Source organism: Neomonachus schauinslandi, chromosome 1 (genome assembly GCF_002201575.2).
Source record: "Neomonachus schauinslandi chromosome 1, ASM220157v2, whole genome shotgun sequence".
NCBI classification, from domain to species: Eukaryota; Metazoa; Chordata; class Mammalia; order Carnivora; family Phocidae; genus Neomonachus; species Neomonachus schauinslandi.
This window is the reverse complement of record NC_058403.1, coordinates 162,170,983-162,184,298: the sequence shown is the minus strand read 5'-3', so window position 1 is coordinate 162,184,298 and position 13,316 is coordinate 162,170,983. Positions and strand designations below refer to the sequence as shown.

General features: G+C 42.9%; 1 protein-coding gene across 3 annotated transcripts in view; it reads right to left on the bottom strand.

Annotated features, from left to right (window-relative positions):
- VGLL4 (vestigial like family member 4) overlaps nt 1–13,316 on the bottom strand; it is a 153,436-nt gene that overhangs the window by 36,585 nt on the left and 103,535 nt on the right. For all 3 annotated transcript variants that reach the window (XM_021694957.1, XM_021694955.1, XM_021694956.1), the window contains one exon: nt 3,955–4,144. In XM_021694957.1, the coding sequence (XP_021550632.1) occupies nt 3,955–4,144 (190 nt within the window). The remainder of the gene's footprint in view (nt 1–3,954; nt 4,145–13,316) is intronic.

Sequence of the window (13,316 nt, the reverse complement as noted above, 5' to 3'; positions counted from 1 at the left end):
CCCACGCCTCCATACCTTACTTAATCCACTTTCTTTCTCAGAGACATGGTATCTTTCCATTTCTAAATAAAACATTCATGCTCTTAACACTTTTCTTAAGAAACAAACAAAAAAATACTTCTCTGAGTCACCATTTCAACAAGAAAGTTAATGAAGAGTTCAAAGGACCCAGGCTATACAGGGTTGGAATAAGAGTCCAGGAACTCTCAATTTCCAAGTTCTGGAGAAATCACTAAGGACTCCTCTCTTCTTTGTCCTCCTCCTCCCTGAATTAAGTCAGATGAAATTTAGTCATTGTCTGTAGCTTCCTACTCTGGCTCAGAGACACTCAATCTCTCCTCCTCTCTATTGGAAAGTATCTCAATATGATGATTATAATGAAATGCAGCCAAGGCTTGCATCTTTGAAACTCTCTTACTAGCTGTCAAAACTGTTTTTCAACAACACTCCATGCCCAGAATTATTGTGATTTCTTCAGTGATTAAATAAACAAAACACATTTTCACTACACAACATGAACATGTAACTAAGAAGATAAAAGGCAAAAAATCATTTTGTAATTTCCTTAAAGAGACAAATATACTAGAAACATCAATTTGTAATGTATTATTAAAAAATTCTTAGACATATCAAATAAAAAGGAGGGAACACCCTATAGCTCAAAGAGGAAACATTCTCTCAAATCCAACAATACTAAGTACCCTACAACATGAAGAAGAGATGTAGCATTTTTCCAATTTCCCTATAAAATCTGTAATTCCACTCTTAGAAGATACAAATAGAAACACTTACTGTTATTGAAACAAATAATTATCAAAGGAGAACAGTGACAGCAGAATGAACAGACCACATGCTGATCACCTAGAGGTCCAGGCTATGTGGCCTGGGGGTGGGGGTGGGGGTGCTGCTCTTTCTGTTTGCCTAAAACTCTGTGTGATGACATCAGTTGTGAGATGTACATGAAATCTAGCAATTCTATTTCTATTATTTACACTTCAAATTATTTATAGTCCTCTGTACTTCAAGGTCATATTTGCAACGACCCAAGGAGTTACAAAATCATTTTCTGGTTTGTTTGGGTTTTTTTTAAGAATTTATTTATTCATTTGACAGAGAGAGAGAGCACAACCAGGGGGAACAGCAGGCAGAGGAAGAGGGAGAAGCAGACTCCCTGCTGAGTAGAGAGCCTGACGTGGGGCTCGATCCCAGGACCCTGGGATCATAACCTGAGCCAAAGGCAGATGTTTAACCAACTGAGCCACCCAGGCGCCCCTCATTTTCTAACACTGAAATAATAATAACAATGATGACTTTGGCTGAGTGCTTACCATCTATATGCCAGGCACTGTACCAAGCATTTACAATCATCCTATGAGGAAATAACTATGATTACTTCCACTGAAAAATAAAGAAGCTGAAATTTGAGCCCAGACTTTCTGAGTGAAATTCACACACACTTGGGCATTAAACCATAATAGTATTTTTATTCTTTATCCTTGTTATCAATACCAGATTCAGGGACTTAGCAATAATAAAACAGCTACTACCATCAACTGAGTATCATACTGCACCAAACTCCCTGCATATGCTGATTCTTGTGCTCATGACAGGCCTCCCATGAGCTATTATCATTGGCATTTTACAAAGAAGGATAGTGGGCCCAGGTACATTAAATGACTGTCCAAGTAAGTGGCAGAATTGCGATTTAAACCAAGGCATGTCTGCTCACAAAATATACTGTTTCAGGGCTACCTCCCCTTTCCTTCCTCCAAAAAAAAAAAAAAAAAAAAAGACCAAATGTCTCCTATGTGGGTTTCTGGAAAGAGGATGGCAGCAGAGGAGAAGAAGAAATTCCTAGTAACAAGAGAATGAACAAACAGTTGAGCGCCCAGAATCTAAATGACGAGCCTCTCCCTATTTGGGAGAGCTCATTGTTTTGCAGTGCCTTGTTGCTGGATTCCTGATTGTAGCAAATTCCAGGGCTCCAGACTGCAGGCTCAGCCTCTGACTAACACTACAGTGATTTATTTGAGGATAAATACCTCTGTCAGTATGTCTTATGACTGCACACAACAGTCCAAGCGGGCTGGAATGCGCGGAATGCTCAGGACTGCGGGCGCTGAGGCAGCACAGCGCTGCGGGCGTTACCGGCGGCCTCTCGCCGCTCAAGGTCTTGGCCAACGAGAAAACAGCAACTCTGAGCAGTCACGTTCCTGCCAGAATCAGCAGCATCCTCAGAAATCAGAACTGGGGAAGCCAAGCACTGTGAATAATTACAACACATCAATTCATGCCTGGGGAGGGGGAAAAGAGAGTAGGCTCTTATAACCTGGATCTACAAAGCTACACCTCCTAATCATCAGGCTACCTCACCGCCCCCGACAAGCTCCCCGACCCCGACAGTACCAACTGGCTGCACGGTTGCCAGAGCAGACCCTCCGGGCAGCTGACTGGCTGTCTCCAAGCGCCGAGAACACGGGAAAAGGCATTCCACTCCCTTTGCGGGGCATGCATGTTCAGAAGAGAGTGCAAAGGGGAAGGCGGAACAAGGCGCACAAAAGCAAGCTACTTTCTCAATGTAAACGTGGGAACGCTGTACGAATTCAGAAAACTTTCGTGTCAACCCCTCTGTTTCACAAATAAGGAAACTGAGGCCCAGAGAGTGGGAGAAACTCATGTCATGATCGTAGAGAATGCTGGTGGCAGATGGAGGACCTGCCCCAAGCCTGGTTCTGAACAGCTACAACAGGCTCACATACCAGAAGTGATGAGCAGCACCTTATCATAAACACAAAAACCCATCTTTCCCACTTTAGGAAGGTCTCAAGTTTATACCATGAATATACAAGGTGAGAATTAATTCAATTGCTCCCCCCCCCCCCCCCCCCCCCTTTCTGCAGTTTTGCTTTCCACAATCAACTGTGGCCTGGAAGCGGATGATCCTCCTTGTAGACAACAGTAGCTAAATGCTACATCCCAATGCCTAGGTCATTCACCTCATTGCATCACGTAGACATTTTATTATCTCACATCACCACAAGAAGAAGAAGGGTGAGTCCAGTACCACAGATATTCTGAGAGAAAACCACACTCACATAACTATTATGACAGTATTATTACAATTGTTCTATTTTATTATTAGTTATTGTTGTTAATCTCTTACCGTGCCTAATTTATAAATTAAACTTTCTCATAAGTATCTATGTCTAGGAAAACACACAGTGTATATAGGGTTTGGTACTATCTGTGCATCAGGCATCTACTGGGAGTCTTGGAACATACACCCCTCAGATAAGGGGGAGGAGAGAGGCTACTGTACTTTTTTTTTTAAGATTTTATTTCTTTATTTTGAGAGAGAGTGAGAGAGAGCAAGCATGAGAGGGGGGCAGAGGCAGAGGGAAAGGGAGAAGCAGGCTCCCCGCTGAGCAGGGAGCCCAATGCGGCACTCGATCCCAGGAACCTGGGATCATGACCCAAGCCGAAGGCAGACACTTAACCGACTGAGCCACTTCTTAATGTGTACAACTCTAGACTCCTGAGCAAAACATTTTACATACGTCTGTTCAGGCGTTAACCTTTCCTTCCATTTCCTGGCCCATAAGACATTCACCAAAGACTGATTCTCCTAACAACCATCGGTGATACAGGCAAGAAAAGGCAGTCTTCAGACAACCACCCACCAGAAGCTGGAAGAGAAAAAGCTAACATCCGTGGGGAACGAACACAGACACAGACACACACACACACACCACCCCTCCCCCCCCACCCCAAGTTGGAAGGGAAGAAGAGGTCATCTCTCAAGTTATCAAAAACGGTTAATGCCCCGCCTGGCAGGAGAGCCCCGTTCATCCTTTCACTTCATTGCTGGCACAAATTGCAGAAGAACATGGCCCCTGCACGGAGCACGTGGAAGCCAACACCAAAACGCCCTCACTTCAGAAAGAGGAAACTCACAGATGGGGGTTGAAGATGCGACTCATCTTAGAAGCATGGTCATTTTCACAGTCCAGGTCATCGTCCCCTTGCTCCACGCTGAACTTCCTCTTGCTGGGACTGATGGGCGGGGGGCCTGTGCGGTGACTGCTGAGGGCAGATGCCACAGGGAGGGTCTGCATCCTGGGTTCTCCCCTGAGAGCAGCTTCACCTACGCAGAGAGAGATGATGTCGTCACCAAGGAGGCGAAACTCCCCCACCTCAGTGCCCCGCTTCCCCGCCCACCCCTTGCAAAACTACTCCCAGTGGAAAGTTTTGGCCAACAGGATGGGCTGCCTGCCCTTCTCAGAACATGGCCTGAGCGCGAGGTGAGCTGCCAAGCACAAGACATTTTACACAAACGTGGGTTTCTACACAATAACTCACTCCCCTCCCCCAGCTTTATTGAGATGTAACTGACACACGGCACTGTGCAAAGTTAAGGTGCACAAGGGGTTGATTTGATACACTTATATATTGCTAACACCTCCACCAGGACACATAATTCCCATGTCTTCAATAACTCTTTAGGGTAAAGTTTAAAATCAAAAGTTGCAATAAAGTAACAGAGGGGTAAAGGTACTGACCACAAACCATCTCAAAAGTTAATTTAAAACAATAAAGGTCTTTTGATGGGTGGGTATTCGACTCTACCTATAAGAGAATGACCTAACACAGGCTTCATTAGAACATGACTAGAAACTCACTTTTCCTGCCTGTTACATTTTTATTACAATTTTGGTATGTTATTTTTTCTTAAAGAATGAGGAAAATTTATGGGTTAATAATTCACATATTTGCCCAAAATGTTAAAAGAAATGAAAACATTGTTTAATGAAAAATAAACATTTCATTCTTACAGCACACTAAAAATGGCACATTAAATGTATTTTTTACTATTATCAGCACAAAGTTTCTGCATATAATTTGTCATGAGCTTGATACACAGGTGCAGTTCTCAAACACTTTCAAAGTTAAACACTTAAATTAGAATCTGCATTGTGATCTGATTGAACATCTTGGAGTTTTTCATTCCTGTAATTAAAAAGACTTTGTACTAGGCGATAACTTTGTGCTTCATTATTAATTAAAATAAGCATAACCCTTTATCATAATAAAAGTTTTACACCTTCTAAAATTTATAAACAAGAGTAATATATATTTTAAGAGAAAATTTCTAGTTTTCTAAGTCATATGTGGGGGTTACCTAAATTTTTCACAAATAATAACCCTTTTGTCATGCTATTATTCATTCACACTGGCCTCTAAGGCATGGCCAATTCTGTCTCCACTTGGTCACAATTTGAGAGAAATATTAGGATAAAGTCAACTTCATCTGAGACCTTGTACCTTAGAAAGGAAATCTCTGTTTGCCACCACTAATTTTCATATCATCACAGATGTGTGGACAGTTTTAACAGTCGTTTGCTTCACACACATATGACAAATATGATTTTGTTAGGGAAAGGAGTGAGGGCAAAGCCTCCTGAGTGTTTACCAGGAAAAATAAAACTTTTGCCAATTTAGTCAGCAAGATATAAACTAGCAAATATACAGTGACCCCCTAATACACCTCCAGGCAGGATTTCTTTTAGAGATTTTGGCCCCAAAGCAAACTGGAACTTTCCATTTTAAATGAAATACCTAAAAACAGGCCATATGCTGGCCTGCCACACTCAGACACTCAGTAGGACTTTGGTTGTCCTCTACGTCCTATTTATGAATTTTTGGTTTAAAAAAGCAAGCAAACAGGGGTGCCTGGGTGGCACCATCAGTTAAGTGTTCGACTCTTGATTTGGGCTCAGGTCATGATCTCAAGGTCATGGGATCGAACCCCATGTCGGCCTCCACGCTCAGCGCCAAGTCTGCTTAAGACTCTCTTTCCCTCTGCCCATTCCTCCTCAAATAAATAAATAAATCTTTTTTTTTTTAAAGCGAGCAAATAAAAAGCCATGCTAATATTTGTATTGTGATAAATCAGAAAATATTCTTTCCAAATATGCTCTCCTCTCTTGTACTCTCCATCTCCACAGAAAGGGGAGAGGGCATTTCCAATGTAAAACATCAGTAGCCCGGCTAACTTTTGGAGGAACCCTGATGATACCCCAGGAACTCGGCAATTGCAAATCAAGCCTCATCAACATGGCACAGAGCCACGATGCCCTCTGACCTGTGTTTCTCCACATCCTTGGCAGGTTCAGCGGAGATGAGGAGTACTTGGGCTCTGTCTGGACCCCTGGGCTTTGGGAACCATTTTATCAGATGCCAGACGTGTAGCAACAGCAGTTGCCATGGAAACCTGCCACCACAGCAACAAATTCAAATCACACCAAAAAAAGAAGAGCCACCCATTACAACACTAGCATGCACTGCTCAGCGAAAAGCAAAACTCTTGGAGTTAGAACAACATTCCCACTGCACTCCCCAATTTCCATCTTAATATAAGCTCGTTTGTGCTTGTTTGCAGTTTAAGTTCACCAAATGGAGCACTGCTTATCTTTAAGACCAAATCGCTGGTGTCTGACAGAGAAAGAAGAAAGTGCACAGAAATCCTTTGGAAACACTGGGATTTCTAACCTGATAGGTAAAAGACCCACAGAGGAACCACAGGTGGTTCTTCTTCCCTAGAGGCTGTGACAAAACTGTACCAAACCCCCTAGAGCATGTTGTTAGTGCTGGAAGGGGTCCTGTACACCTGGATTCCCTCTTTGGACAGAGAAAACTGAGCCCCTAGACACGGAGGGCCCTGCTCAGGTTCACACAGTTAGTGGGTTTACTGTAAGCAAGAACCCATGCCCTCTGCCTATCAGAGTGACATCCCCTTGTAAACACTGTGCAAGGCCCACACATGGCTCAGAGCAAAGGAACTAGGGGTAGAAGGGAAGAAATTCACAGTTACAAGTGTAGAAACCGGTCTTTTCAGTTACGTCCCCTCATTCATTTCAGGGCCTCCACTCAAGGACCCTCATGCAACACCTTGTATTATAAAGTGGGATTTGCTTTTATTATGGTCTAAGTGGCAAAGGAAGGTTAAAGTTATTTTAGAAAAACTGAAGAGAACACACAGACTGGGAATCAAGACACTAGCAGGACACTGGCACTGCATTTGGGGCCAGCTGAATACTGGCACACACTTCCCCTCTCAGGCCTGCCTACAACAAGGGGCTGGACTAGCCAACACCTAACACTTCCTTCAGCCATCAGGGTTAGTAACCCAACTCTGTGATCCACAACCCTGTACTCGATCAAGTACCAACCAGCCAACATTTACTAAGCAATTATTACTCGTGTAACACTGAATGAAGGCAGCAAAATGCAAAGGTGTCATATGCTCAGAAAACCAGAAAGTGAACCCATGGTCATATAAACTTGGAAACCATGAGATTAAACAGTTTCCACAGGAGTTTCTTCACTACAGGCCTTCTTGTCCTCTAAAGCACTTGTCCATTTCCAAGCCAGAAACTCAGCGGTGCTGCTTTTAGTCACCCCATCATCCTACAGATCTCTGTAAACTCCGTCTTCCACAGCAGCATTCTGGCCATGTCAACCCACCAGGACCCCAAACAGCCAAGGGCTTGCCAGTCACTGATGAAATAACCTCCAGGCTGCTTCTGCATTCATACCCAACAAGTGGTCTCATGGCCTTCCCAGCCTTTGTTCCTAGTATCCCCCCCCTTTGTAAGCTCTCAGAGTGTCAGCCCTAGAAGTTAAACCAGACTGGATATCACTGCACAGAGATCTCACCATCTAACCCCAAGGCCTTTCCTCAGTTTCTTCCTCCGATCTTTTATACTTAAATCCTATGCATCCAGCAAAGGCCACTTAAAATGCCTCCTCCTTCACGTTGCCTTCCTTGAATCCTCAATCTAAAAGTCATCACTTCTTCGGAATACCCATAGAAATTTATCCCTATGATACTTCCCTTCCTACTTGGTTCTGTGCTCCTTGAAGCAGGGGACATTTAATTCATTTTATATACTCGAGAATGCAAAGCACAATATCTTCCACACAGGAGATGGATGGTAAACACTGCGTGAATGACTCAATGAGGCGGGGCAATGGGGCGCCCAAATTAGAGAGTTATAGGATATGTTAAAGATCAAAGATGCCATAAAATAAGGAATCTCAAAAGATCTATTTAAGAATATATAAATAACTCTCAAAACTCAACAATAAAAGAACTTGATTTAAAAATAGGAAAAGAGATAGGCAAACGGCCAATAAGCACATTTGAAAGATGTCTGACATCATTAGCGATGAGGAAAACATAAATCAAAACCACAATGAGATACCACTTTACACACACTAGTGGGGCTATAATCAAAAGACAGAAAGTGACAAGTGTTGACAAGGATGTGGGGAAGTTGGAACCCTCGTGCATTGCTGGTGTAAATGCAAAATGGTGCAGCTGCCATGGAAAATAATTCTGGGCAGTTCCTCCAATGGTTAAACACAGAGTTACCACATGAGCCGGCAATTCCACACTGAGGCATATAACAAGGAGAAATTAAAACACATATTCACACAAAAACTTATATGAATGTTCATAGCAGCATTATTCATAACAGCCAAAAACCGAAATGCCCAGCAACTGATGAATGGGTACAGAAAACATGCAATCTATCCATATGATGGAACATTATTCAGCCATAAAAAGCAAGGAAGTACTGATTCATGGATGAACCTAGAAAACAGTATGCGAAGTTAAGGAAGCCAGACACAAAGGGCCACATACTGTCTGATTCCACTGACATGAAATGTCCAGAATAGGCAAATGTGAAGAGACAAAAAAGTAGATTAGTGATTGCTGCTGAGGGGTGGGAGGAGAAGCAATGGGAAGTGACTGCCAGTGAATGCAGGGTTTCTTTCGGAGGTGATGAAAATGTCCTAACATGGATTGTGGTAAAGGCTGCCCAACTCTGAATATACTAAAAACCACTGGATTGTATACGTTACACGGGTGAATTACGTTGGTGTGTGAATATCTCAAAAAAGTTGTTACCCTCACCCATAAAAAATAAAAATACATTTATAAGTTGATGAAAAAAACTCCAGTACTATTAGTACCTTTCCTACCTCGGGTTTTTTACACTGAACTGTTACATAAGAACAAGCATCTATTCATTCTTCCCCTAGAATGAAAATAAACCTTTTGTTATGATAGCTACAGCTCTCTACAATGTTAAAGTCAGATAACTTTTTTTTTTAATATTATTAAGTTAAGAAAAGGCAAAGCAGGGAAGGAACCGCTTGAGGTTATGGAGGAACCTGGATTCATCAGAGTTCTATTAAGCTCCAGCTCAGCTTGTAATCAGACTGTGTGTGTGAGCGCCTGCTGCATGTTGAAGGCTTTGTGCAGGGCCGTCGGAGAAACAAGTGATGAAATTTATACAGACCCAGACCACAAGCAGGGGAGGAAAGAATACACACCAAAAGGAATTTACCTTGAGGTGTAAAAGACTTTTTGCTCTTGAACTAATGTGTATTCTAAATTTCACAACGGTTTGGTAATTGAAAAGGGAGAAAGGATTATCTTTCTTTTTCAGAAATAAACAGGAGAAAGGAGATCTGAGTAGCCTGGTGTTACAAGTTTCTCAAGTTGGCCTCACTACAATTGTCAATTTAACTTAAAAAAAAAAAAATTCTGGGGCGCCTGGGTGGCTCAGTCGTTAAGCGTCTGCCTTCGGCTCAGGTCATGATCCCAGGGTCCTGGGATCGAGCCCCACATCGGGCTGCCTGCTCGGTGGGAAGCCTGCTTCTCCCTCTCCCACTCCCCCTGCTTGTGTTCCCTCTCTCGCTGTGTCTCTCTCTGTCAAATAAATAAATAAAATCTTAAAAAAAAAAAAATTCTGATTATAACAAAGGAAGTTCAATTTTCAAAATGTATTTGGCATTTTTAACTAGGGCTGGGGTACTGAAGAAAAATGCCCAATAGACACAAAGATTACATAACTGCTGTTTTTAGTCATGGTGGCAGTTCTACTACAGGGATCAAAAATATTCTTAAATATGTCTTCCAATGGAAGATGAGTAAAGATTTTTGGTCCAAGATTTCACAAGAATCAGCATATATTAATTTCAATTTAAGAGAAAAAGTTTAACAGAGAAATAAAAATAATTGCTTAGCTTTATGATGTGCCGTATAATGATTCTGGTGAAATATTACAAGAAAATTCTGCTTTCAAGTCGGAATAAAGCAGGAGAAAAGCAGGGCATGGGGACAAGATCCAGGAAGATGTGGCCTAGTTTCAGAATCCTGCAAAGATTCTGAGACTCTTTACTTCCTACATTTTAATAGAGCTAAGCTTGAAGTTTGTCTTACAATCAACTGGCATATTTTAATAAGCAAGACAGCTTCTTTCTTAGTGGGACACGAGATAATGGTGCATCTTAGACTGGATACACTATGAAACCCAACTGGAGGGACTTCAAAACAGCACGTGTCTTGTTAGCCTCTGCTTCTTCATTTGTAAAATTAATGGTTTGATTACATCACCTTGATGGCCTAACTTGAGCTCTAAACATCTCCATTCTATGTAATGTATATCTTCCAAAGTTAAGTTATACTTTAATTGCTGATCAAGAAATACTAAACTAAATAGGGCATACTTTACACAACAGGAGAAAAAACTGATCCCACTAAGTATTCTTAACTTATCTCGTCCTTGAACGAGATGTAATTAAAAATCAAATACACTTCTAATTCTCAGTGTCTGAGCTTCACTCACTTACTCAAATACCATAAGAGAGTTGTAGTTAGTAAACTGAAAGTGGAAATAAATATAATCTGGTCCACAAAATGTGGATTCAACTTTTATACAACTGAACGATGAAGGCCAAGGGCCTTCAACATGGAGGTGAGGCAACTGATTTGGTTCAGAGACAGGAAGGGATTCCAGGGAAAAGCAGAGGTGGCTTTAGAACCCAGGTCCCTCAGCTCCTGGTCACAGTACCTCTTCACCAACTCTGCGGGCCAAGTGCCATACAAGGATTTGTGACTGCATTCAAGACTGTGTGTGGCATGCCTCATGAGGAATTAATCAAAATCATGGCATTTGTTGTCATTTTCTGAAGATTAGTCAAACAACACAAGGCTGAATTGACAGTGTCTTTGTGTTTACGGAGAAGGGGAAGGTATGTCTATAGGAAAAACAAAAAAAGTATCTTGCTGTAACTTTTATGGGTAGATTTTTCACAAAAATCTGGATTGCCTTCCTTGCTCAAAAGCTTTCTTCCACAATTTAAATCGTTGCTGTGTTTAAGACTTTATGTTCAGATCAAAAAAAAAAAAAAAGACTTTTATGTTCTACTCCCCTCCCCAGCCCTTTTATCATGTTTGAACCTAAATCAAAGTAAAACCACAGCTCGGTTCCCCCCCACACACCCACAAGCCTTTGGGCTACGTGGAAACGTCTCCTGTCTGACCACAACCCACGGCGACCAGACTGACATCACCCTACTGGCGAGAGTCACCCAGATAAAACAACTGCACTCTCCTCTCACACTCAAGACCGTGCAGGGCAGCAGCCGGGGCTTATACATTTTCTTTCAAATAATACTTCTTTGTCTCAGGGACTAGCAGCTGGAGAGAAGACAGTGAAGTCAACCTCTTTCACACAGTTCAAGTGGTGGCTATCCCCATTCTGGTTCCCTTTTTTCTTTTTGTACGGAGGGCCGTTAGGCAACATGATGAAACCGGGGCGAGCCAGCAGAGATAAAAGCCGTGACGTAGTGTCTGCCTGCGGCGCAGGGATTACAAGCGATTCTACTACTCAGTGACCGCGCCCCCTCGCCCCCACCCCTTTCCCACCGCCGCTCGGGAGCCCAGAGCCACAGCTGGGGACTTGCAGAGCCCCATCTCACATCTGGAGGCCAACCCTCAGGGAAAGGTCACTCTTGTGCAGTCAGCCCGGCGGGGGAGGCCAGGCCCCCAGCTGAGCATGATTTGAGCAGCTCTGGTCTTTTTAGAGCAACAAGGAGATTGCTCAGGAAAAAAGAAAAACAAACAAAAAAACGCTTACGGTATATTGCTGACTGCTAATAATATAATTAAGGATAACAAAACACAGTAAAATGTGGAGTTGAAACATAGGCCATTATAATGAGAATTTCAAGTAATCCAAATAATCCTGTAAATGTTACACGTTGTCCGAGCTTTCCTGTATCTTATGTCAGTATATTTTATTTTTAAAGCATTTAAAAATAGGACCTGTTACTCTGGGTTTTTCTTACTATAGTCCTATAATGCAAGAAGGTAAGAATGATTCCTGAATTCTAAGGAGACTAGTGTTTTAAGAATTAAGAGAATTGCTCGAGGTCACAAAGCTGATCCACAGAAGAGCTGGAAGGAGACACATGTCATTGGAGATCCCTCCATTTTCATATTCTTTTTAGCTGTGCAGGATGCTTTACAGGTTAAGGAAAAGGAGTGGGAGGGGCACCTGGGAGGCTCAATGGGTTAACCTTCTGCCTTTGGCTCAGGTCATCACCTCAGGGTCCTGGGATGGGCTCCATGCTCAGTGGGGAGCCTGCATCTCCCTCATTTCCCTCTGACTGCCGCTCCCCCCTGCCTGTGCTCTCTAGCGCACTCTCTCTCTCAAATAAATAAAATCTTAAAAAAAAAAAAACAAGGAAAAGAAAAGGAAGTGGGAAGAAGACAGGTAAAGGGGAGGAAGAAGGTGAGAGCAGGGCGGCAAGTCCAGAAGGGCAGTGTTATGGGCTGAGTTTTGTCCCCCCAAAATTTCTAAGTCCTAACCCCAGTACCTCAGAATGTGACTGTATTTAGAAACAGGGTCTCTACAGAAATAATTAAGGTTAAATGAGGTCATTAAGGTGGGCCCTTATCCAATAAGTTGGTGCCCTTCTAAGAAGAGACACAGACACACACAGAAGGAAGACCACATTAACATGAAGACGGCCATCTGCAAGCCAAGGACAGAGGCCCCAGAAGAAACCAGCCCTGCCAACATCCTGACCTCAGACTTCCAGCCTCCAGAACTGTGACACAACAAACATTTGCTAAGCCCCCAGGTCTGGGGTGCTTTGTTATGACACCAGAGCTGAAGAGCACACAGAGGAAAAACTAGGGAGGGAAGAAGGGTGGTGAGGACAGGTCTTAACCTAGGTCTGGCTCAAAGGGGAAAGCTCTTCAGTTTGGAACCAAACAGCTTCAGCCACCTCGTCTATTCCAGCTCACCTAACATGGCAGGACTGGTCAAGATGCAGGGATGTTGCTTTGGGATTAGACGCCGCAGAGGAAAGGAGACCAATGGGTCAGCACCGATAGAGTGGCTGGGCTCCAGAAAAAGTGTAGCGCTTCAGCACAAATGAGCAGGGTGCTCGCT